Source organism: Drosophila takahashii, chromosome 3L (genome assembly GCF_030179915.1).
Source record: "Drosophila takahashii strain IR98-3 E-12201 chromosome 3L, DtakHiC1v2, whole genome shotgun sequence".
Classification (NCBI taxonomy): Eukaryota; Metazoa; Arthropoda; class Insecta; order Diptera; family Drosophilidae; genus Drosophila; species Drosophila takahashii.
This window is the reverse complement of record NC_091680.1, coordinates 21,872,312-21,897,106: the sequence shown is the minus strand read 5'-3', so window position 1 is coordinate 21,897,106 and position 24,795 is coordinate 21,872,312. Positions and strand designations below refer to the sequence as shown.

The following is a 24,795-nucleotide window of genomic DNA, read 5'->3' as shown; positions in this document are numbered from 1 at the left end:
TGCCTGGCCATCGTATTTATTTATTTTCGTGCTTCGCTCCAGCCGACGCACCCAATTTGTTTATAAACAAATGCGCAGCAGACATAAAAGCGGGCACCACAAAATGAAAAGCCAAAGAACGATCAACATGAAACGCTCGGAATTGCGGGCATTAAAAAACCATTAGCATAAAAACTAATATTAAATATTATAAACACCATGGGCTGGAAATAAACGCAGTGGGGCGCCGACTTTTAGTATTTAGTATGGAAGGGATACATACAATTCAACGGCACTGTTCGCTAACAGGGCCAAGCAAACAGGTAAGCTGTTGGCCAGAAGACCACCCACATGGCCATGTTAAGTGCTAACAGACCACTGGAATTTATTTTCGGAATCAGCTAACATTTCGGTAGCCGAGGAAAAGGTAGATATACATATGGCCTAGAGATACACGAATCCAACTTCGGAGAAACAGCTGTTCGGCTGCTGCCTTTTAGCCACTCAATGGGCCATCATCATCATCGTATTTGATGTTAGGCACTGAATTTCTTCGGCGGCTTCAGTCGTTGCCTGTCAACAAAGCGCTCCGAACGTGCCCAAAAGCCTTGCTCCTCAAAATTAAATGAAGAACTTGAAGTCATACGCGTGATGGACTAAAGAACTTGTCTATTTCTTCTTCAAATTTGGTGCTAAGTGAAAAAAATTACAAGACAAGGGAAACATTTCAAAAAACTCTCTTAAACATATTTAATATTTAAATCAAAGCTTCATCAACAAAACAAAATCTTAATCAAGAAGGAATAACTTATTAATATTAAATAAACCAACAAATACGCCGAAATCGCACATCAAAGAAAGTGTTCTCTTACCCCGAAATAATCTTTACAAATATACCAAAAAAGAAAACTGCCAAAAAACGCAATTTTGTCAAGGTAAATATTATTTCTGCCATATCGTACTATAAATCTCCCTTAAAATGAACTCAATGGAACTGCTCTTTCTGGTTCGGTACATAAACACAAGTAACGGTACCCCTAAGCCAGAATAAGAAATACAAAAAAAAAAACACAGAAAAACAACCAGAATAAAACAAAAAGTGTCAAATTTATGCGAAGCGGTAAAAGACGACAGCCGAAAATTTATATGGCTTATGAGTTGAGTCGAGTCGAGTTGAGCTGAGCTGAAGGATGGAAACCTTTCCATCTGCTCTCTGTGTGTGTGCGTGTGTTTTAACCTCAAGGATTTTTTATTTGCCTGTGGAAATGCTTTGAAATGCGGCAGAATTGTTGAATTGTTTTGTTTGCGTGGGTGTCAACTTGTTTGTTCTCGTAATTGTGTTGTAAACATATTTTGTATTCGCATTTTGGACCACTTCCTATGGGCGCAATAAATTCAGGAATCGTCAGGGCTTGATGACCAAATAACATTTGGAAGTTATGGTAATCACAAGATAGATAAAATGTTCCCACTGCTAGTTTGAAAAGCCAGGCCTAAAGATACAATTATAAAATGCTCAGCAGAATAATGATGATAGATTTGACTAACAGATGTTTAGTTTGTAAAATAAATTTTATTTAAAAATGTGTGCTTATATTTCAGTAGGGCTGGAGATACATTTTTATGAATTTGTGATTTTACAAAATTAAAAAATTAGAATAAATCTCTATATACTTTAAATTGATTAAAATCCACGAAAATATACATAACTTAACCAGCAGAAGAAAATTTAGTAAGGCATATAAAGCGTCTAAGAACTTTTGTTTAACTTCATAGAATATTTTTATTAATTCGTTATTTATAAATTTCATGAAAAGCTTTCCAAATTATCCCTCTTTATCAAATAAAAAGATTTTATTTTTGTCCTCTGACAATGAGCTTAAGTCCAGAGCTTAAGGCTAAAATCTTGTTAAATCAAAATATGCCAAAGGACATATAATATTAAAGAGCAAAGTGTGCACAGTCGAGGCGGCCAAGATGAAAAAGCAAAGCCTTAAAGACCGGGCCAAGTAGATTTTTGCCTTTGTTCCGCATGTCTTGATATTCGTGACGAAGAATGGATGAGGCGGAAGAAAAGGGAAGAGGAGCGCTCAAGTCGTATATAAAATGTCATAAAAGTCCCTCACTTACAGTATGCGACATAAAAATAGTCGAGCTGAGCGATCAAGACTTAATCGAGATTTTAAATGAGTCTAGACCACAATACGCTTTGGAATCAGAAACTATACATATTTTAATACATTTTATTTTATAATTCAATTAAAATAGTTTTTAGTTTGTAAAATTAACTATATGCTTTATGCTTTATCCACGCACTGTACGCAACTGCATTATGTAGGTGGTTGGCATATATTGGCAGGCAAGGACTTTATGTGCCAGTAAAATGGTTCGCCAAATTTGTCAAGGAACCCGTAGGACGACGCGGCCTTCCTCCACATATGCTGCACCCATAAGGGCAGATGGAATTCCAGATTCTTGCTGGTGATAGTACAACTGCAAGTGAAAGTTTGACTGCAGGGGCTGTCAGAGCGAAATGCAGCATACTTCCAGGGGCAGACTGCCAAATATTTAACTGTGTGCCATTTTCGGAAGGGGAAACGCTTCGAGTGTGGCCCATTTTTCTCCCGTTTTAACAATGCAACATCAAGACAAAAAAGCTAAATTAATAAACTACCACAGAGGGTGCTGCTGGGTGCGAAAATGGAAGGGAGACCTCCTTTGGAGACCGCAAACTGAATGCAGATAATTAAATGTAATTACGTAATGTGCTTGTATTGTGGTCCTTTTGCGTCCATCTACATGTCCGTGCACTTGGCTTTGCTTGTGTGAGTAATTACGTGCTTATTGCCAACAATAGGAGCCAGAACAACAACAAACACGAGCAAACCACCCCGGACACACAATATCGCAGCTATCTAAACCTATGAGATACTAATAAGTCGAAATTGTAATACTCTTGAAAGTTTTAAAACTTTCTAAAAAAAATGTTCTTACGTTACAATCGATGTTTTAAATTAAATGCTATTATAATGCATTTCAAAATGTTTAAGAATTAATGGGAATCAAATTTAAAAAAAAATTTCACGGGAAATAGTCAACTAGTTATTGTTAATAATAGTAGGAAAACAGCCACGAACTAAGTTTACTTAAAATACTGCGATATTCTGTTCCATTTTACTTAAAATCAATCATATTTAACACTTATTCTCATTAATTTTTGTTTTGCTCTTCCAAATTATATTGAAACGATTCATCATCATCATCTGATCATCATTGCAACAGATTGAATTATTTTGGTTTAAAAATAAAATGACATGCCTTCACTCCTGATGCTCAACTTTAGTCGCGAAAACAAAAATTCATGTGAAAAAACAAATTAAGTTCATCAGAATCGCACGGACTCGCTCAGAATAAAAGTGTAATTAAGCTGCAACAACAATCAGGCAGAAGTATCTGTGTATGGGTGAATATATCTTTATTATGGCATAATGTGCTTCTGTTATTTGATAAGAGCTTATGACGATGACGCGCACGTTAGCCGGGGGCGAACCCCGCTTTTCTGGCCGCGCGGCGAAGTCAATAAAATGTAATTAAATCGACATTGTTATCAACGGCAGACCAACAAACACAGACAGACCCCCACTAACACAACGGCGATATCTGTGCATTAATTTCAACAAAAACAGAGGGAAATGGCTCCAGACCTTACGACTAAAAGATACCTGATAATTTGCTTAAATATCAAAATATCAGTATTTTATTAATATGTTTCAAATAAAATGGAAATTATATTTTTTATACCACATAAAATTCTTATTAGTATGCAAAGTATTACTAAATAAACATTTCAAGCAATTTTAAATTACTAAGATTGAAACTTAAATATTTATCATTATTTTATTAATTGGTAAAAACAGTAAGCAGTTTTTGTACGTCAGAACTAAGGGGTAATACACAAGTTTCTATCTAACCACAATATTCCCTGTATTGATAGTCAAATTTCGGCTATTGTTTCAATTATTGTTTTTGTTGGTTTATTGGTTGTTATTGCTAGTGTATAACAATTGAACGTAAATAACATTAGCACCCGCACTGTTGTTCTTTGTTAGAATAAATAAAATTTGCAATTTTCTTTGTTGGTCGCCGACTTTTTTGGCCAACTTAAACACAAACACTCACAATCGCCGGCTAAAACTCGGTTAGAAATTCTAATAGAATTTAAATTGGATTTAATAGTTGATCAACCAAATGGCCAAACATTGGCCCAGTTGATATATCCTGTTTTACCTTGAAAATGTACTTAGGCCCAAGACCGGCCTAGACAAACAAATGAAGAAATCCGAAAGAAAGACGGAAAAAACGGGTGGAATCAACTTTTCTTAAACTCTTATAAATCTATTAAAACTTTTACCATAGAAAAATACCCCTAAGAAACTTCCCACTTCAAAAGGTTACCAGAAGCAGATAATGAGCTCAAAAATTGAGCCAAATTGGAAAAAGGAAAAGTTTTCCAGCAAAGCAGCCGCAAACCAAATTAATTTCTCAGTGAATTCGTCAATGGGGGAAATCGAATAAAATTTCCGAACTAATTGTGCCATGGGAGAACTGTTAAAAAAACTGCAACAAAATGTGAAAACTTTTACGGGAAAGAGGCCGCCCGAAAGCTAAATAAAGTTGGCCGGAACATAAAATAGGGCCGAACTCTGAATTCTATTCAAATTTCGTTCACGACCTTTTAAGTTGTTTATCGCCACTTGAACTGCCCTCTATCTATATCTCGCTTTGCCCTTCTGAAGCGCTTCCACTTTGATTTATAATTTTGTCGGGTTGCCTTGGCCATTGAAATTTATCAAGTGCTATCATTTGGCCTTTTCCTCAAACGCTTTTAATTGAAATTTCTGCCAAAGGTGGTCCTCAAAGCAGTTGAAAAAGTCCAACCCGAACGGAAGGAAAACACGGAAAAGGGATCAAGAAAAGCGAAATGGCCTCAATGAGCTGAGATGAAATTAAAAGTTTTTCTTGGCTGGCAATTTAATAATTTAAATGAGCCGCCAATTGCGCACTGCGGGGTGGGTAATAAATTAAACGAGACTAATTGATACTCTCTCAAGGTCGAGGAATTGTGTAAAATGGCAGGCGAATTGAGGACTTAAAGTATTCTTTTAGTAATTGACCACACAAAAAAACTAGAGAGAACGTTAGAGTCGGGTTCGTGCCCCGACTATCTAATACCCGTCACTCAGCTAAAGGGAGTGCGAGGGAGAAGGATATATAACCTTTTTTTTTGATCACGCATAACTTTTTAACGAATGGTCCGATTTGAAAAATTTCTTCTACATTTCGATAGGTATTGATAAACACAATAAAACTGCATTTTTACTTTTCCAAAATATTAAAATTTTTAAAATCGTATATAAGCGATTGTGGGCGTTAGAGGGGGCGTGGCACCATTTTGAAACAAACTTGCGCTGCGTAGGAACTCCTAAAATCTGCATGCAAATTGCCAATCCTCTAGCTTTTATAGTTTCCGAGATCTCAGCGTTCATACAGACAGACAGACGGACAGACGGACAGACAGACGGACATGGCTAGACCGACTCGGCTAGGGACCCTGATCAAGAATATATATACTTTATAGGGTCGGAAACGCTTCCTTCTCTCTGTTACATACTTTTGCACGAATACAAAATACCCTTTTACTCTACGAGTACGGGTATTAAAACACGTCGCGGTCAAATCGATCATCGTTTCATATCAAGTCTTTTTTTGGTTCAAAAGTAAAGAAATATATCCTGTGACTCCCGATCCTTGCCCTATCGAGTAGTAAGCTCTTTAATTTTGTGGCTGCTATCAATCAGGTGAAGTGAGCAGGACCAACGGCCACGGATGAGCACCTCAATTGCATTTCGCAATTACCCAAGCAGGGGCATTGCCAGAAAGCCTTGTGTGTGGGCGGAACTCTATATGCAGCACCCTCTCAAAAAACCTCTTTTCTCTCGCAGCAAATGAAAATATCCTCTTGACAGGACCCCTCTGCCCCCGAGCCCCTCATCCTTTTGCCAGGCTGCTGTTCCCACTGTTTTTCTGGGTTTGTGCCACTGCTTCTTCGGCTGTCCATTGCATAATTCAGTCGAGTCCATCTTGTCCTTCTGCCTCCACTTTGGGACGAGGAGCGACGGGTGAGTGGTCAAAATACTGATTCGGACTCATACGTCAGTTCATCAAGCCCAGTTCAGTTGTAGTTTGGCAGTCCATATGTGTCCTCCAGTTTTCCTGTCCCAACTCCTCACCCACCTGCAGTGGGCGTGGTTCTGCATTTTTGTGGTAGTTTCATTACCAAATTGAGTCGTAGAATTCATCCATCTCTGCTGGCCAGAAGATTTAAATTCCCTACCAATCGGAAGCTCCCTTTAAAGCCCGAAAGGTTGGCATTAGCTGATTCATTTCAATTAGACCAGAGCTACAACATTTAGAGGGAACACACTCAGAAAAAATAATCATTACAAAGTGGCAAGAAATACATTTTTATTTAAATATATATTTAAAAACATTTAAAATTAAAACACATTAGTTTCTATACATATTTCTAAAAACTAAAAACGAATTAAAAAGCAAATTTGGGATTATTTTTTCACTGCATTTTTCGGCAACAGCTGCCACGTCATCTTGTCAGTCCAGGCGGTCCTGGCTTCATGGAAATGTTGGCCCAAATTGCGGGCACACACAACAGACCAATTCGGTTGCCAGTCCTGAGTTATGCGTGGATCTGTCGGCTGGGCTTAAAATAGATGGGCAATGTTTGCATAATATGTACGCCATTTTATATGGCGAATCAGTTGTGGCAACTTTATGTTAATGGCTAATCATAGAAAGTGTCAACGAAATATTTTGTGAAATTCATGTTGAAACGAAGTGATTTATTTATAATCCGTTTTGCCAAAAAATCTAATTTGGTTGGCAATCCTTAAAGCTTATTTTTTTAATTTAAATATCATATGTTTTTTGTTAGTTCTGTATTTCTTTGCTATTTGGAAGCTATTAAAACTTTTCAATGACCATATTCTTATCTCTTGGCCAATAAATTTATAGAATTCAATAAGAAATAGCCGAAAATTGTAATCGATGTTCAGCGGCAAAAGTGATTTACTTTGACACTCGGCCTGTGGGCAGTTTTCCCACCCTTCCGTTTTGGAAACCGACAAAACAAGCCATTCAACCGATGGAAAACTTCAAAGTGCAACAAGTGTTTGGACTCTGTAAAATTTATCGATGGCAAAACTTGCGCTCCCAGTGAATTACGACAAGTTGGTCTCGAGGGAAAAATACTTCTGACTCCGCTTTTCCCCCAACGTTTTCCTCTCCTGCGGAGGAACTGGAAGATAAATGTTTGCAAGTTGTCGGCGCTACTTCCTTCCAATTCCGTAGGTGGCCCTTGAGCAGAGTCCTTTGAGGGAGCAAGACATCGAAGCCAACACACGGGGACAATCTGTGTGGGCTGGCAGTGGCGGAAAAATTTAATTGTGCAGTCGTGTGACTAATTGAAAACTTTCAGCTTGAATGACGAAAATAGGAAAAACTTCCAAGGCAGAAAAACACTGAGAAATTGCTGATGAAAGTTGGATTGTCTTGTTTTCCTCGCTTCTGCTGCCTGACAACCAGAAGAGCCTTTGTTACATAAAATCAGTAGAATGCTTCGGAAAACTATCGATTGCGTAATGTGATTTAGTGGGATTAATTGTTCTGAAAATGGCATTAAAAAGGGGATGTTTAAGTGGGCTGAACTGCTTTTCATGTTGTTGGGATACGCAATTTACTCTTAAGCTACTTATTGCTCTGTGGATAATTTCTTTTAATTCATAATAACGTACGAATATAATTTAGTTGTTAAGAATCCTTAAACACTGATTGCTGTAAAACCTCAAACTATTATTATTTTTAAGCACTCAACTACCAGATGTTATTCCGAATGACACTTTCGAGTTGCTAACTTTATTAATCCCATCAAGAGAAAAACCATTTAGCTTGTTTTATAGCCTCGTTCTTGGCCAGAACAAATTTATGGACTCTGGCGGAATTTCCTATATTCATTTGGAATATTTAGAGGCGCAGTCATCATTTTTATGGGCTCATGTTTCACTTAGCCAACAGTCGGTCGGTTATTTTGTGGTCATAAATTTTATGTCAACTTACTTAGGCTCTGTCATGTTCGAAAAGTCATAATTTTCGTGGGTCTGTGCTACTGTTGGGCCAAACAATTTCAATGATCTGCATATAGGGTTATAGTTTGCACCCCTCCCACACTCGTTTCCATATTTTTATTCCGAATCATGTTTTGCTTCTGTGTCGCTGCTTTTTACGATGTTGACCTCCATTTTGGCTTGTTTCTATGTTCAGCACCGATACGATTTATTTGGACACTGTCCGTTTATCGCACCATCACGTCCTGTTCCCGGGTTTCCTTCAAGAAGAAGAGGAAAGGTCCATAAATTTGTGTCAAACAATCCTTTGCTGTACATATTTTTATTACAAGTCGAAGGCCGATGATGAGGTCGAAGATAGTGGATGGGGATGGCTATGGCGAGGATGTGAACGACTCGCAACTTTGTCACATTCCATCGGCATTTTACGTACATTCCTTGCGTACATATTTACCATTTTATTCCTCAGTCATTCTACACATTTGCATCTCTGTCTCTACGTTTTACAGCCTTTCTGTGTGTAATAAATGCCTTTTTATCGCACTCTTTCTTAGGGTAATTTTTCAGCTTAAAAAAATGTTCCTTAATATATTGAATATCAAAAAAAAACTTTTTCTATAAGTAAGTTAAAATCTTTAGTTAAAAATATATATCTTTTTAGTCGGAAAACAATGAATTATTTCTTATAAAAAATTATCTCTTTACTTCAGTTATACAAACTTTGAGGAATGCTTAAATATTGCATCGTCGAATTAAATTTAAAAAAATATTTTAATTTAAATAACGTTCTTAAAACTATTTCTGAATATTTGTTAACTGAAGAGTATTTATTTCTGCAAGTCATCCTCTTGTTTTTTGCTTTCCTTTGAGCACAACTTAACATTTTTCTCCACTTTAATGCTGAATGTAAAATGATACGTTTGTGGCGCGATTTAAGCAGTCATTTCTATGGAAATTTCGTATCTTTGAATCTTGAGGAATAAAAAAGCTCTTTAAAAGGAGAATCGCTTGTTATTTATTATTGTTTAATTTCCCAAACTTGCACCCAATTTCGTTTATGTTTTCGTTACATTTGCTTTCATAAATTCAAAATCACTTATCTTGCTGTTATTTTTCTTTGGTATTTGTTCGGAGCCCAATGATATCGTGACATAATTCCTCTCACGCACGAGCTGTAAGCCATTACAAGGATGAATATGAAAATCAAAACAGAAAAATCCACAAGCAAATAAGCCCCGGGACTGGATGAGGGCACGCACTAAGCTGTCCCGCTCCCTGAGATGTCTTTAAATTCAGCACGCGCCCCTCTGGAGGTTTTCCCAGCTCCGTTTCTCCTTTTCCATTTTCCTCCGACCATAGTTTTCCACCTCGTCTAGACACTGATTTGAGTTGATTTTGCTGTTGTTGGATACTACTCTCCCCGCTTCCATCGCCCGAAATTAATTTATTGTCTAAATGGTACGCGTTGCGAAGGATCGAGCGGAATCCTATAGTGGATATACCGAAATGGGGCGCTTTGGGCGTGACACATCGTTGACGCTGACATTAAATGTTGCTGAAAGCGCGCGTGGCTCATTTTCTTTCATTTTTATATTCTGCGTGGAGATTCATAGACTTAAAGGTCGGGGCTGCACCTCCAGCCCCACCTTCGTAATCGATGAACTCTGGTGCTTTTTCGGCGGCGGACCGAGGAGCATAAATCAAGTTATTGAGATAACAAAAATTGTTCGCTCACCTCTGATGCGCAACAGAAAAAAGTGTACAACAACATTTTTTAAACAGGAAAAAACGCCCGAAATCGACTTTTAAGCGTTGAGCACGAAATTCTCTTTTTCTGGCCTATTGTACGATTTTTTGTGGCACTTTGTACATTTAAGGGGTAGCATAAAGTAGCATGTAAAAGATACAAAGAAGGAAAGAATATTTTAATCAATAAATGACTGATATTAAAATCAATATTTTGCAAATGTTGTTATCTACATCACACAGGTAAATAAAAATAAATAATTATGTGTTTATTTAATAAAGGATATTATTGGGATTGGCACACAAATCTCTCTTCATAAATTGCTAACTAATGCGAGTTGAATCTTATGATCAGAAAATGTGTTTTAAAAATGAAATATTAACGTTTTTATTAACATATTAATTTAATATCCTTGAGTACACAGAGAAAATTATTATTTATTTATTATAATATATATTTATTATAATTATTTAGGTGCCGTTTTCATATAAAAACGTTTTAAAAATAAAAATGAAAACGTTTTAAAAATGCAAAGTAAAATAAATTTGTATGAAACGTTTTACTTTTTAAAATGTTTCATCCCTTATTTTGCACCTAAAACTTTTGATAATTTTCTCTGTGTAAGAAGATACAAAGTACACACAATACTTGTATAATTATCGCAATTCCTAGGATATGAAAGTCGTCTATATTATAAATTGTCCTTTCCTTAGAGGCTCCTTTTTGTTGGAAACCCAACTCACACATATTAAAACCCACACGGACACGGACACACACGCACACCTGAGATGGCTGCAAAAGTTGCGTGTCCAGGGGGCGTGGCCCCGCCCCATCACAAAGCTAACAAAGTATCTGTTCATGTAGGCGTTTTGTTTTACCTTAGCATTTTCCTTTGTTTTCGCTCACTTTATTTTGCTTTCGGTGAAAAATTCATGAAACTGGTAAACGCTCGCTTTTGTCTTTGGTTTTCTCTTTTGTTTACATATAACAACAAAATAATATATTTCAATATCCCACCGTGGGACAGCTTGCAATTTCTTGTAAATTTCACTTTAACACACTTAAAGCAGAATAAGAAAAATTTCCGGGAAATTGTCTTTCTCCCCTGAGGGATGCGGAAAAAATCCTGCCTAAATGAGAAGGGTATTGATTTTAAGGCCATGTTTTAAAATGGAATATTTTCAAGCGAAAAGATTGTAAAAATAAATCTGATTCTTCAAGAAAAGCATTTTCTTGCTAAATGGCTAAGAAGTAAAAAAAATTAAAATATAAATTTAAATATTACTAATCTGGTTGTCAGACAGGACATAATATCGATTAGGGATTTTTCCACAGTTATATATTATATATAAATTAATTTACATTAACGTCCATGAAGTTTTGTTTTCATAAAATCAAGATTGGCCTAAAACAATTTGTTGGCTTCCCTAAGTAGAAAATGGATTTTAATCCTGGTTTTTTGTATCTTTCCCTGAGATTTGCATAACAATGCTCTGTGCTCAGTGGTCCAGGATCATCCCGCCGAGGGTCCCGGATCTCTATTTCTGCCGTTTTTGGTCTATCCACTGGGGCTTATTTATGCGCGCATGCCGGCGTTAAATTGGATAATGGAAATTGGATTCGAGCCGAGGTTTTCTGGCCTAAACGAAAACGCCCCTCCCGGAGGCCGCGTTTATAACTGAAACTTTCTGCGGCCGAGTCGATGGCACTTGACTTGATTACGAACCCACAAGGGCAAGGCCGTGAGGCCCTGGCGACACGTGTGGCACGACACCTGTTGAGGTGGGTGGGAAATGGGGGGAAATATTAGGAAAACTCAAGGGTGGCGGTGCGGGACATCTGCCGTTCGCTAACATCGCCTTATTAATATTAATGAGCATATGACTGGGGCCAAATGCCAACCGCCAGGCAAACTTCCCATCCCGACCCTCATCGATGGCTGCCAACGTCATTTACGATGTGCGAAAATAAATATTTAATTATTTATAAATCATGACCTGGCCAAACGACAATGACGTAGCACCCGACACCCGGAACCCAGAATCCGGAATCCAGGTGAGAACGTGAGCGCCTCGCCGCCGCACGGATGAGCACATACGGACACTTTATACCGAATCGGGTAGAACCCGGGGCCAAAGTGTGGATACATAAATTATGGCAACATATTTTACCAGCCGTCAGCTAGGTTCAAATCCCTTATGGCTTCCCTAGGAGGGGAAAATGGGGCAATAATGTGTAAATTTTCGGGATAGATAAGAATAAGGGTGAAATAATGATCGCATTAATGAAATTTCACATTTGTAACTAAAAAAAATATATATATTAGATATGATGTAGCCTTGTTCTTCTGTCCGTATAAACGTCAAAATATCGGGAAGTAATTTCATCGGCATTTTCTCAATACTTACCTAACTTTAGTTATATAAATTGAGCAGATAATTAAGTTAGTTTGAGATTAAGGATCTTAATGATGATGTGATAGATGAGATGAAGAGATTAATTCTAGAGTTTTAGGGACTGCTGAGTGAATTTTTGTAGTACATTAGCAAAATGTTTAATTTCCACAACTATTTCAATATGCCTATGCATATTATTAATCAGAATGAACTCTTAGTGAAAGCTATACTAAAAACACATTCCACTAATGAAAGCATTAAAGGCTTGGTTGGTTAATCCGGACCAAATCAGGGCTCAGATAGCAAAAGCTAATTTTGCAGATAACAAATTAGTCCCATGCCTCATTTATAAAATCATTTTGATTTTAATTCCGCTTCTTGATTGCACGCAGCTAATCACATTCAGCCGTGAAATTCAATCCCAGTAGAAGCTCACCAAACATTAGTCGGCCAATCGGCCTAGTTTACCCATTTGTAAATGGATATATGATTTGAAAGCCCCCCAATCCACTCGGGAAGGTGAACGTGGGGGAAAGGTGAGCTATTTTTGTGCATTTACCAATTAACTTGGTTGACATAAGCCGATTTGACGCTTATTTGCGGTTCAAGAGTTGCACAACAGATCGAAAGTAGTTTTTAATTAAGCAAATGGCTTCCTAACTGTGAAATCAAAGGGGCATATGTCGGGTCTTGCGACACAAAGTCATGAAATTAGGCGTTGAAGCTGGGAAAAACAAATCAACATGGTGAAAAGTTGAAAAGCTTGAAGCGAGGAGAGCTTCTAAGTGGAACTTATCCATGCACTTCACGAAGGAAGTGAAAATTTATGCCAGAGACGACCAGAACAAAGCTGGGCAGAAAGATACGGAGGATGGGCTAGGGAACGGGGATCGGGAGGGAAACTCTATGCATGACAATGACTTTGGCCAATGAGTGAGAAAGATAACAGCTAAAAGTTTGCCCGCCGTGCTCAGGTGGAACAAAGGCGCTGAAAACAAAAGGTATTTTTCACACGAAAAAAGAAATTCCATTAAATTTCGCTAGGTTCTTCAATTCAGTTTTCCTTAAATTTAACAAAGTTCTGCCAGGCAGCATCAAATTTAAATAAGAATGTAAATAGACTAGATCCGACCGAGAGATTAACTTCTAAGGTTTAAGGGCTTCGATTGGACTTCAAAGCATGGCTAAAAATGTAGCTATTAAATTCCATTTTAAAATGTGTGCTATAACTCTCCGTCCTATAAACGTCCTCTTAAAACAAGAAAGGAGGCTAGCTTCGGCTAGTCGAAGCTTATATGCCCTTGCAGATCAAAATATAAATTACAAAATGTTAAACTACGTATTATTTTGACATTATATTTTCTATCCTTCCTATAATATTATATTTAATAAAGTCGTTCGATCAATGTTAAATATAATCAAATAAAAACACCTCTTAACGAGGTAAAAAACTAGTGACGATCGCACCTTCAACATACAAAAGTTCTGATATCAACATTTGTGACGAAAAATTATTACACTCGTCATTAAATAGACTTTCTAATATTTTCTCTTTCGGCCCGCCCTAGCAAACTATTCCGGTCTTTTTCCCTTCACAGGCATTTTCTATTGCAGCGTGCCGAATGAGAAAATATTAGAAAGTCTATTTAATGACGAGTGTAATAATTTTTCGTCACAAATGTTGATATCAGAACTTTTGTATGTTGAAGGTGCGATCGTCACTAGTTTTTTACCTCGTTAAGAGGTGTTTTTATTTGATATCAGAAGTTTTTGTTTGTTTACATTTGCTCTCATAGGAGCTAATATATACATACATTTAAATTTAAAATGGTCAATCATAATTTATAAGCCATTGTATTTAAACAAATTAAGTTAAAAAGGCGTTTAAGTATTTCAAAATACCTTTTAAACGATGTATAGCACATGTCGGTACCTTTAGTAGTGTAGAACTTACAAACTAACGAAATTTAGCTATTTTTAGCTTTTTCCCGCTAAAGTAGCGGCTTTTTCCAAAAGTCGTAGAACAAAAGATTCCTATATTCTTAAGATTCTTAAGTGCAAATTTACTGATTCCATGACCCTAAAATACAGTTCGGATACCCTCCCACAAAATTCAATACTCAGGGAGCGTTAATTGGTCGAGCTGGCAAAAGTGGCCATTGTCGAATAAAAATAACTTTTAAACGTGACTTTTTACAGTAATGTGTTATATACCAAAATTTAAGGAATCTCAAGGGCTATACAGTTTAAGGTTTTAAAGAAAATCGTTAGAGCCGTTTTTGAGAAAAATAAAAAAAAGCTAAAAAAAAAGTTTTAAAAAATTGTCTTTTGTTCATATTTTTTTAAGTATTACATTTACACAAATTGCATATAGAAGGCGTTTATAGCATTTAAAAATACCTTTCAAACGAGATGCAGCACAAGCCTGTAGCTTTAGTAGTATAGAAGTTACGGCTTTCCGAATTTTAGCTATTTATAGCTGTTTTCCCGCTAAACTAGCGAGTTTTTCCAAAAGTGGTAGAACAAAAGTTTTTTATATCGATGTGATCAACGTCATATCAAATTTTCAAAACTTAAAAAACATGTTTTGGACAAACTGACAAACTGACAAACTGACAAACTGACAAACTGAATTAAATTTTCATTTTGGGAAGACGAAGGAAATCTTATTTTGGCTATAACTTTTGAACGGAGCGTCGGATTTTGACAAATGACCCCTCATTCGACGGGTATTTTCAAAAGGAATACAATTAAAATATTGCGAGGGGGCATTTATCCCCAGCGGCCCCAACAGCTCCAAATTTCGATATTTTCACTTTTTCACTTTCACCGCTCTCTCTTCCAAGCCAATTGATTTTCTTAAAGTCTTGGTATGCAATCCTGTTAGTTTTTGCAATACCTTTCGATAGGTGTATCATTCATTATGATCGGACCATCACAGTAGATTTTCATTTCTTCGTGTATATATAGTAGTCGCCTTCGCACACTCTCCTGGTGCGCTTCGTCACTACATGGACTGCCGTCCATAGTGATTAAAAATTCTGAAATAATAAAAAAAGTCATTTACCAGAGTAGAAAAGAATACAATTTATAAATTAATTTTCTGATCGTTCCTATCGTCCGATTTTGATAAAATTAAATTCAAAATTCAGAATTATTAAAAAAAATGCTTTTTCCAAGCTTAGGAGGTTATTTATAAAAAAAATACCGAAGCTATAATTTTTTTTATTAGTTTTTTTTATATTTCCTATGGTAGCTATACGATATAGTATATTAGAAATATTTATACTTTATAGGGTCGCAAACTTCTGACTGAAATCTGAATACCCTCTGCAAGGCAATAAAAATATATAAATAAATCAGTTCTCTCACATACATAAATATAAAACAATAATGTATAAGTATATAGCTTATGACTTTAATTTAAATGTAAATTTATCTACCTCCAAGTCTCGTTTGTTGAATTTGTAATGCTAGCTTGTATGACGGACAACTGGCAGTTCCCCACCAAGAATGACCATGTGATATGGCCTCATTAGGACCGCACAAGAGAGCAGTTTCCCCTGCTGCCAATTATAGTTTCATCAGTCACTTGGCCGTAACGCAACCTTCGCTTCCTTTTTGTCTGGCCTGGTCGAATACCGAACCCACCCAGAGGGGGATGGCCAAAAACACATATCTTCTGGTCCACTGGCCAGATCAATCGGTAGTCAAGCGTTTTATGGCCTTTATGTGAGCGTGTGGGGAAAGCGGGGGCGGACTTTGTTAGGCATGGTGCCATCATCGTCAATGGCAACATGCTTAGCAATTGATTGCTAACCTTGTTTGTCCCGACCAGAAGCGGACTGACGAGCGAACAGGAGCGGGCAGCAGGACACGGACGCTGTCAGGACATCGCAGAGAAGCCCCACCTCTCCTCGTGACCATGGCATAATTATCGGGATATCTGTCCGGCTAATCAAGGTGTGGAGCGAACAAAAGCGTACACCAGAAACAATCCCCGAAACTAGTCGTCTAGTCGTATTTGGTTTGTCTGCTCAAGGAGGGTTTATTAGTAAGCACAGTGGCGGATCCAGAATTTGGTTGTGCTGACCTTTTCAGAAAAGAATTATTTTTTACCCAATAGGCAGGAATTTATTCACCATAAATGATAAATAATTTGTTCAAAAAATAGTGATAAATAATAATAACAATTATAATATTTTAATATTAGTATTATAAGTATGGTTTTTAAAATTGATTTTAATATTATCTTCATATTAATAATTTATTTTGTAATTTAACGAATACAATTAAATTGAACTTTGTTTTTATTTGCCAGTTTGCATTCTATGACTAATTAGCACTTTTGTTTTGCCTACGCTATTTCTCCCAGTGTAGCAATTATGATGTGGCCAGCATCAAAGCAGCTGCATTCAAGCTAATTGAGGGGCTTAATGCAGGGGTTAAAGTTTAACCCGATCGGGTCGCAAAGTCGTTAGGCCCAGCTGCTGTTGACCCGCTTAATTCCGAAGATAGAGATGCGCTCATAAATTCCCTGGCAATTGACGCAGTTTATCTAACTAGGATTACGCCAATTAATTAATCAGCGGAAATTCTATCTGCCTTGGTCTCGCCTTCAATGGTGGGGGGACCTCCGTCCCCTGCGGCTATTTCCTTTTACTTGGCCTTGGCTTGTTGTTCTGTCGGTTTTCGGCCAACGAAAAACTTGACTTCACTTCGCAATGGTCTGTTTTTGGCCGATGTCTGCGAAAGTTTTCGCCTGGCTACTGACTACTGACCGAGAAGTTTGCGACCTTCATGGGGCTACTTAGTATATATGTTCTGTGGCTTTCTTCTGGCGCAAAGTTTTCATGTTCCACGCCATATGGACCACGTTTTACTCCAAGGCTTATGTTTATTCATTTTCAACGTAGCCCGGGGATCTTAAGAAACCCCAAAACAAATTGCTTATTAATTGTGAACCAAAGTTTGCGGACCAAACTCAAATATAAAACGTTTTACAATGGTATTATGTTTGGGACTTTGTGGTAAAAGTTACTAAATGAGCAAATTAAGTAATAAAAAATGAACAAATTAAATAAAATACAATTTTAGGATGCAATTGTAAGAAATTTAAGATTTAAATACAGCTGAATTTTTGACATCATTTTTATTTAATTATTTTCACCTAAGTAATTCTGGAATTTCTGGAGGAAGAAGCCAACTTGACCACTGTACACAGCACTTAATAATAAATTATTGAAAAGACAATGCAGTCCAATGCTATGTGCATTTGAGTGATAGTTTTTTGAACTTTTCGGACGCTTCTCAATATTGCGGTCTCAGCTGTCCCATCAAAATGCCCGCTCATTGAAAATTCAATTTAATTATATTTCTGGTGCTGGCACAAACGATAAATTGAGTTTATATGAATTACGCTTCTCTCTTTTGGTCTCACGTTATGGGAAAGTTAATTGCTCGTAGTTGTTGCTGTCATGTTTTGTTGTTGTGCTGCTTTCCTTCTCCGCTGGCTTTTCCTTTATTTTTTACTCGCCTTTCATTTTTCACCCGCCGGATGGCGAATCATTTTTTTCGCACGCCGAGCAGTGCGAAGAAGGCAAACAAGCAAACGAGCAGAATTTCATATAGTTGATTGCATTGTCTGCAGGAAGATGTTCACACGATGAGGCGGGGGCGGAGGATGCGGGGCGTGGCAGGAGCTAGACTCATGAAATGCTGATAGCATGCGCTCAATATTGTCAGTAAATAATATGCGCTTGTTAGAGCCAGCTGCAGACGGACTAAAAAGGACACTGAAAAATCGGTTATTTAATGGGGGGAAAAATAAATCAAAAATAAACAAACATCTAAGTTAAGATAGAAACTCATCTTCAACTAACTTTCACTAAATAATAAAAGTTCATTTTAAAGAAATTGCAGTTCCAATGACAAGATTTTTTAAAATACAGAAAATGTATTAATTTCTTCCTGTGCACCATAACAGTTAATAATGCAGATGCTGAAACCCTTTGCTCGTAACTAATCAATCTTTCTTCTCTTTCTTTCCTTTCACCCTTTTTGCAGAAACCGCACCGTGCAACATGTGACGTCACAGGCATAAAGTATGGAAAGCATATCAAAATATTTGCCATTTAGCTGGTTTAGCAGGCAATGTCCCATAGGCAGCCGCCGACCGCCGACTGGAAATTAGCAGGCAGTTACAGTAACCGAATCGAAATGAAGGGAGGGTGGTTCTGCCACGGAGGAGGAGGAGGAGGATCGGGCAGGATGGCCAGCATGAAGGGACGACACTCGACACCAGCTGCAGACCGCAGCAGCAACAACAGCAAGAGCAGAGGCAAAGGCAGTGTCCACTCTGGCATTCTGTTATTTGTGCTGACAGCGCTGACACTAACGAGCTTAATAACGCCCACAGAGCAGCTGGCAGTGGCGCCGAATGGAACCATTCCGCAGCAACTGGAGCCGGAGCCCGTGGAATCCGCGTCGTTGCCATCCACGGCTGTCGACTACTACAACAGGCTGGTAAATGGCAGCCTCAATGGAACAATGGTGGCGCCCAATGCGCGACCCCACCTGAACCACAAACATCGACCGACGCACCAGAATGGCAGCCACTATCTGGACTACGAGGAGGACATGGACGCCGACTGCTCGTACAGCTACAACTTCATCCTGAAGCTCATCACGATGATCCTGTACGCCCTGGTCTGCATCATCGGGCTGTTCGGCAACACGCTGGTCATCTACGTGGTGATGCGCTTCTCCAAGATGCAGACGGTCACGAATATCTATATCCTGAACCTGGCCATCGCCGATGAGTGCTTCCTGATCGGCATCCCCTTCCTGCTGTACACCATGCAGGTGGGCAACTGGTCCTTCGGCAACTACATGTGCAAGGCCTACATGGTCAGTACCTCGATCACCTCCTTCACCTCGTCGATCTTCCTGCTGATTATGTCGGCGGACCGCTACATAGCCGTGTGCCACCCCATATCCTCGCCCCGCTACCGAACGCCCTTCGTCTCCAAGTTGGTCTCGGCCTTCGCCTGGATGACCTCTGTGCTGCTGATGCTCCCTGTGATCCTCTTTGCCAGCACTGTCCAGTCGAGCAATGGCAATGTGTCCTGCAACATCGAGTGGCCCGACACCCAGAACTCGCACACCGACTCCACCTTCATCCTGTACTCCCTGGTCCTGGGCTTCGCCACTCCGCTGACCTTCATCCTGGTTTTCTACTGCCTGGTGATCCGCAAACTTCACACTGTAGGACCCAAGCACAAGTCCAAGGAGAAGAAGCGGTCGCACAGGAAGGTCACCAAACTGGTGCTAACGGTAAGTCATTTTTGGAGCTGCTAGTCAAAAGCTTGGCCAAAATTTGATTTCAAAAAGTAATACTTAACTATACCCATACCAGTAACTAAATTTCATTTAATCAAAATTTTAAAAATATTTAAAACTAAATTTTTGGAGATTAAATAGTTTGTTGGTGTATTTTTTGTTAATTTAACAAACATACTATCCACTGGAAATTAGTATTGATGTTTCAACGCACCACCGAAATCCAATGGTGCCAACCCCTTAAATATTTTAAATTTAAAATTTTATTCAACCCTAAAGCCTAGTACTCACTTCAATCAAAAAGGCAACGAAATGAAAATTTCTATACAAAAATGAGAGGCGAAAAATTTCGTTATCAAAATTTTGTATGGAGATTTTCATTTCGGAGGCTTTTTGATTAAAGTGAGTACTAGGCTTAAAACATAAAAATATTTACTTGTATTATTCCACAGGTGATTAGTGCGTACATATTCTGCTGGCTTCCACACTGGATTTCTCAGGTAATTTTTTTAAATAAGTTAAGGTGTAAAGTAAACAAGAAAGGAAACTAACTTCGGCAAGCCGAAATTTATATACCCTTGCAGATCGTTCCCATAAAAAAAAAATATTAATTTTAAAATATTAGAAAAATTATACATTTAGATTTATTAGCTTATAGTTTCCAAAATAAATAAAAGGCTATACAAAAGCAGCGGTTTATATGGCAGCTATATAATAAAGTCGTCCGATTTTTTAAAAATTACATAAATAGTTCTAAAGTATTATAAAATTCGAAATCTCGAAATCTGTTGCGTACCCTCCCCTTTAGAACCTGTGTTTTTTTTATCATTTATCAGGTGGCTCTGATCAGCTCGGCCCCGCAACGCTGTGCCTCTCGCCTGGAGCTGGCCGTCTTCCTGGCCTGCGGATGCCTCAGCTACTCGAACTCGGCCATGAACCCCATCCTGTACGCCTTCCTCAGCGACAACTTCAAGAAGAGCTTCATGAAGGCCTGCACCTGTGCGGCGCGCAAGGATGTGAATGCCCAGCTGCAGCTGGAGAACAGCTTCTTCCCCAAGTTCGGCAAGGGCAGGCAGTCGGAGCGGCTCCTCGGGGGCGGCGGAAAGGGGAACGGACAACGTGGGGCACTGGCCAAAAAGAAGGCTTTGGCGGCGGCGCGGAACAACAATGCTCCGATGGCCACCACAACGACCACGACAACGACCACCACGGCGGGCACGGATGCTGTGACCTGCCTCCAGCTCCAGCCGGCGGTTCACCAGGTGCCCGTCGAGATCCAGGCGGGCAATCCGGCCACCGTGCTGGTGGTGAACGCCGAGACCAACAACTGTAAGCCCCCCGTGCTGCACACAGACTTATAAGACCGGGCTCCCTCGATGCCCCTGGAAACGGTGGTGTTCATCGCCCGGAGGTGAGATCGGCAGATGGAACTGGAACTCGACGTGGGCGCAGATCGTCGACTGATGAGCCAGTCGGAGTGCTTGCTGTAGGCTAAGCTCTCAATGAGATGATATTGATATTTTATACCACTAAGGTAGGGCTATGCGGAAACGGAAAAAATAATACGATTTTTACAAGGTGGAATCTCAAGGAACGTATGCTGATTTACAAATGGTTTTTATTTACATTATTGCCAACGAATACAAGTAGTTAAGTACCAACTTTTAAAAATAATTAATTGATTCCAAAATATAAAACATATTGATTTCACAAATATTTATTTTGTTATCAACAAACTTGTAGAAACTTTTCAACAGTTATTAGCTGATGAGTAAATAAAAATAAATTCTGAATTTATATTTAATAAATCCATAGGCCAAAATAAGTTTTTTAATTAGATTCTTATCCATATAAAATTAAAAGTAACCAAGCCTTAAGGGCAGAATAATATCATATGTTCACCGTTTTCGCATTGGCAAGCTTATCAGATAGATATTTCTATAAGTTTTTCGAGTTATAAAGTGTGCATAATTTTATGGTCGTTTTCAAATTTACATACTCCGCTAGAATAAGCTTGAAACCTTTTTAAAGTTGGAAAGTTAGCATAAGTTTGTGTAGCTGGTTGTGGAGCAGTTGGGAAATAGAAAAAGTTACATAAGTAAGCCAAAGATTTAATCTTAATGTTCAAGGAAAGACTTTGAAATGCAGCAAATATATTATTGTTCGATTAAAGTCGAAAAATTTGCAAGGGCTAAGAGAAATAAAAATTTAAAAATCAGCCAAAAAAATTCCATATTTGCAAATAATTCCATTGGAAATAAAACTTACGAAGTATTCAATGAAAACTCTATAAATCGAATTATCTGCAATGTGATTGTACAAAATAAAACATGAGCGAAAAAACTGGAAAATTTGCATAACGATTCATAGCAGTAAACTTAAATGAAGCTTAATTAACCGTGTATATTATAATTTACATTAAGCTAAACGTTTTTTAAGCACATGCGTGCATTAACTCAATTGTGCAGCCAATAATGATAATTGAATTCAATGAATGCTAATGAAGTAATAAAAACATACTTGAACTGTGGCCATAAATAATAAATAGTGTCGAAAATATAGCGAACAAATACAGTTACAATAGATTCCTCCTCCATTGTTTGCGTAACCCAAAATAGTTGTACAACAAAACTGTTCAAACAAACTCACAGTAAACTAATGTTAGTATTTATCATTGACTTGAATATTGTAAACAATAGCCAGAATTATCGTTGGCAAATGTGGGAATTCACTTTTCCCCATAGCGTATTTGTACTTTTGAAGGTAAACTTAGGCTAATCCGTACATAAAATAAATTATTGAAATGTGTATTTGTTAATTGTCCAAAAAATACAGGAAAACAAAAGAAAACCAAAAAATATACTTGTAACATTTTTCAATTTTAAGTGTAACTTGATTGAAGCTAAACGTATTTGCTATAGATAAATGTAAGTGGAATTTAAGGGCTTAAAAATTGAAATACAAATAAACAATATTTTAAATGAATTCACAAGCTACCAAAGCATTTTTTTCTTTCGCTTAAGCAGGTATCAAAAATAATTGTTTGTTTATTTTCACATGCAACTCCTTTGTTTGTCTTGATTTTATATTGCTCTGATTGCTCGGTCGTGTGTGATATATTAAATATATACGTATAGTTATGGCAGAGGGTTTCCATTTGAAATGGAGACAAACAACAGGAAAATTGTCAACATAAAAACAAAAACTATTTTCATGCTTCGTCTAATGTTCCGACCATTTTTGACCATTCCCAACCTCCACAGGATACAAAAGCAATATAAAACGGGCGGCAAGTAAGGTGGTGCTGGAATATTGCAAAGAAAATGCAATGAAAAAGTCCGGAGCATATAATGAAAGCTGCACAAAAACTGAACTAAAGGAAATGTGAAGGAAGCAACATAAAATCTTTAACTGACAGGCAAAGAAATTGTAGTAGCAGGCATGAGAAGAGAAAGTGGGAAAAAGTATCCACAGGACAATGACTTTTTGGGCAGATGATGGTAAAATAAAATAACAAGAAAAATAAGTAAAATCAGCTTGGCAATAAATTATAATATATTGTAAGATAAGATATACAAATTATATACTTCATAGTCTCTTTTATTTAACACCATTTGAAAAATAATACATAGTTTTTTTTGTTTCGGTGCAACAGAATGATAGTTTTCCAATCGTTTTTCACGTCAGTCTTGATTTTACTTGCACTTGGAGAAGGTCATGTACATAGGTGGCATATTGATGGCCCCGCCTTCATTAGCAGGCAGAGCAGGATCCAAAGCAGGGGATTATGTGGAGCCCGCCTGCATTCTGATGCACCCAGCCATATGCCCGGCAACTTGGAGTTGAGTTTTAATGGGAAATGGCAGACCGATGCAAATCCCCCTGCCTTTCGACCTGCGAACCCAGTCAGCTGAAGTTTAAGGTCAGGGCAGAGCTGGAAAAGCACTTACTATGGGAACCGGGGGGCTGTTTGGCAGACAGACAACTTATTGCCATATTGATGGAAAAAACTCAGCTGTCAGTTGAATTATGAAAACAGCTCCTCCGTCTTCGATCGCTTTCTGTGCATTTTCAAAGTCAAAGGCGTTGTGGAGATACATATATGTAGGTATAGGTATATATTTGTGTATCCATGGTCCAGACTTCAAAGAATCGGATAGTAAATCGTCCATATTTTGACCTAATTTATTCCCGGCTATATACGAAATCAAATTAATGCTTCACACTTCATAAATCGGGCAATGAAAATGAACAGATAAAAAGGCATCCAGCTGAGGTAGAAACGATTTTCATTCGAAGCTAAAAATACAACCAAGTCGCTTTATAAATACATTAGCACCTCAATCAGTCGGATAATGACGTTGGCCAAACAAATACCGCACTTGAGTACACACATTGCATTGCATACGAACCTAAATGGAAATCGTTTGGGAAAAAACCGAATTCGCAGCCAGGTGGATCGTGCCAGACGCAAAAAAAATACACCTATGAGGCTAATAAAATAAACATTAAATGCGTATTTTAAAGAACGATGAAACACACTTTCTTCTTTTGTTGCTAGATGATGTTGGCTTAATTATAGTTTCAAGATTTCAATGCACCCAAAAAAAAAACATGCCGTGGTCAAATCGATATAAATTTCTCTTTCTCGGTGATTTTCTGACTTCGAAAAGGAGAGGAAGAAGCAATATGGAAACTTAAATTAAGTGAGTTGGAGCGAAAAGCGCTAAATCTCTCTTAATCCGAAATAGAGCGAGTTAGCGCTTAAAGTTACGTGAGTGAGAGCATTACATTTCGAGCATATCGAATTGAAGTGCCCACATATCAAGTCAAAATTGATACCACATAACATTAAATTGATTATCGTTTCAGATAGTTTTTTTAGGTGTATCTCTCAAGTTTCCAAACTCAAATATTCAGTCATCAATAAAGTGCACATTTAATTTAAATTGGTGCACAAAGGAAATAATATCGTTAGGACCCAACGCAAAAGCGGTTAAGCAACTTTAAGCAATTCATAATTTCCCCACTGACACTTGCAGCTTTTGAGGTGGGCGGATGTGGGCGGTGGGTCGTTTAACCCTTTCTTGCCCGGCACAGCCACCGAGGAAATTGCGCAAATTTTGCCACCAAA

At 37.9% G+C, this 24,795-nt stretch overlaps 2 protein-coding genes across 9 annotated transcripts in view; one reads left to right on the top strand and one right to left on the bottom strand.

Annotated features, from left to right (window-relative positions):
• AstC-R1 (Allatostatin C receptor 1) overlaps positions 1-24,795 on the bottom strand; it is a 204,849-nt gene that overhangs the window by 69,580 nt on the left and 110,474 nt on the right. The window lies entirely within an intron of this gene.
• On the top strand, positions 551-22,625 carry AstC-R2 (Allatostatin C receptor 2). The gene is made up of 4 exons (XM_017153127.3): positions 551-914; positions 18,387-19,655; positions 20,114-20,161; positions 20,498-22,625. The coding sequence occupies exons 2-4, from the start codon at positions 18,474-18,476 to the stop codon at positions 21,020-21,022; spliced, it is 1,755 nt and encodes a 584-aa protein (XP_017008616.2). The 5' UTR covers positions 551-914; positions 18,387-18,473; the 3' UTR covers positions 21,023-22,625.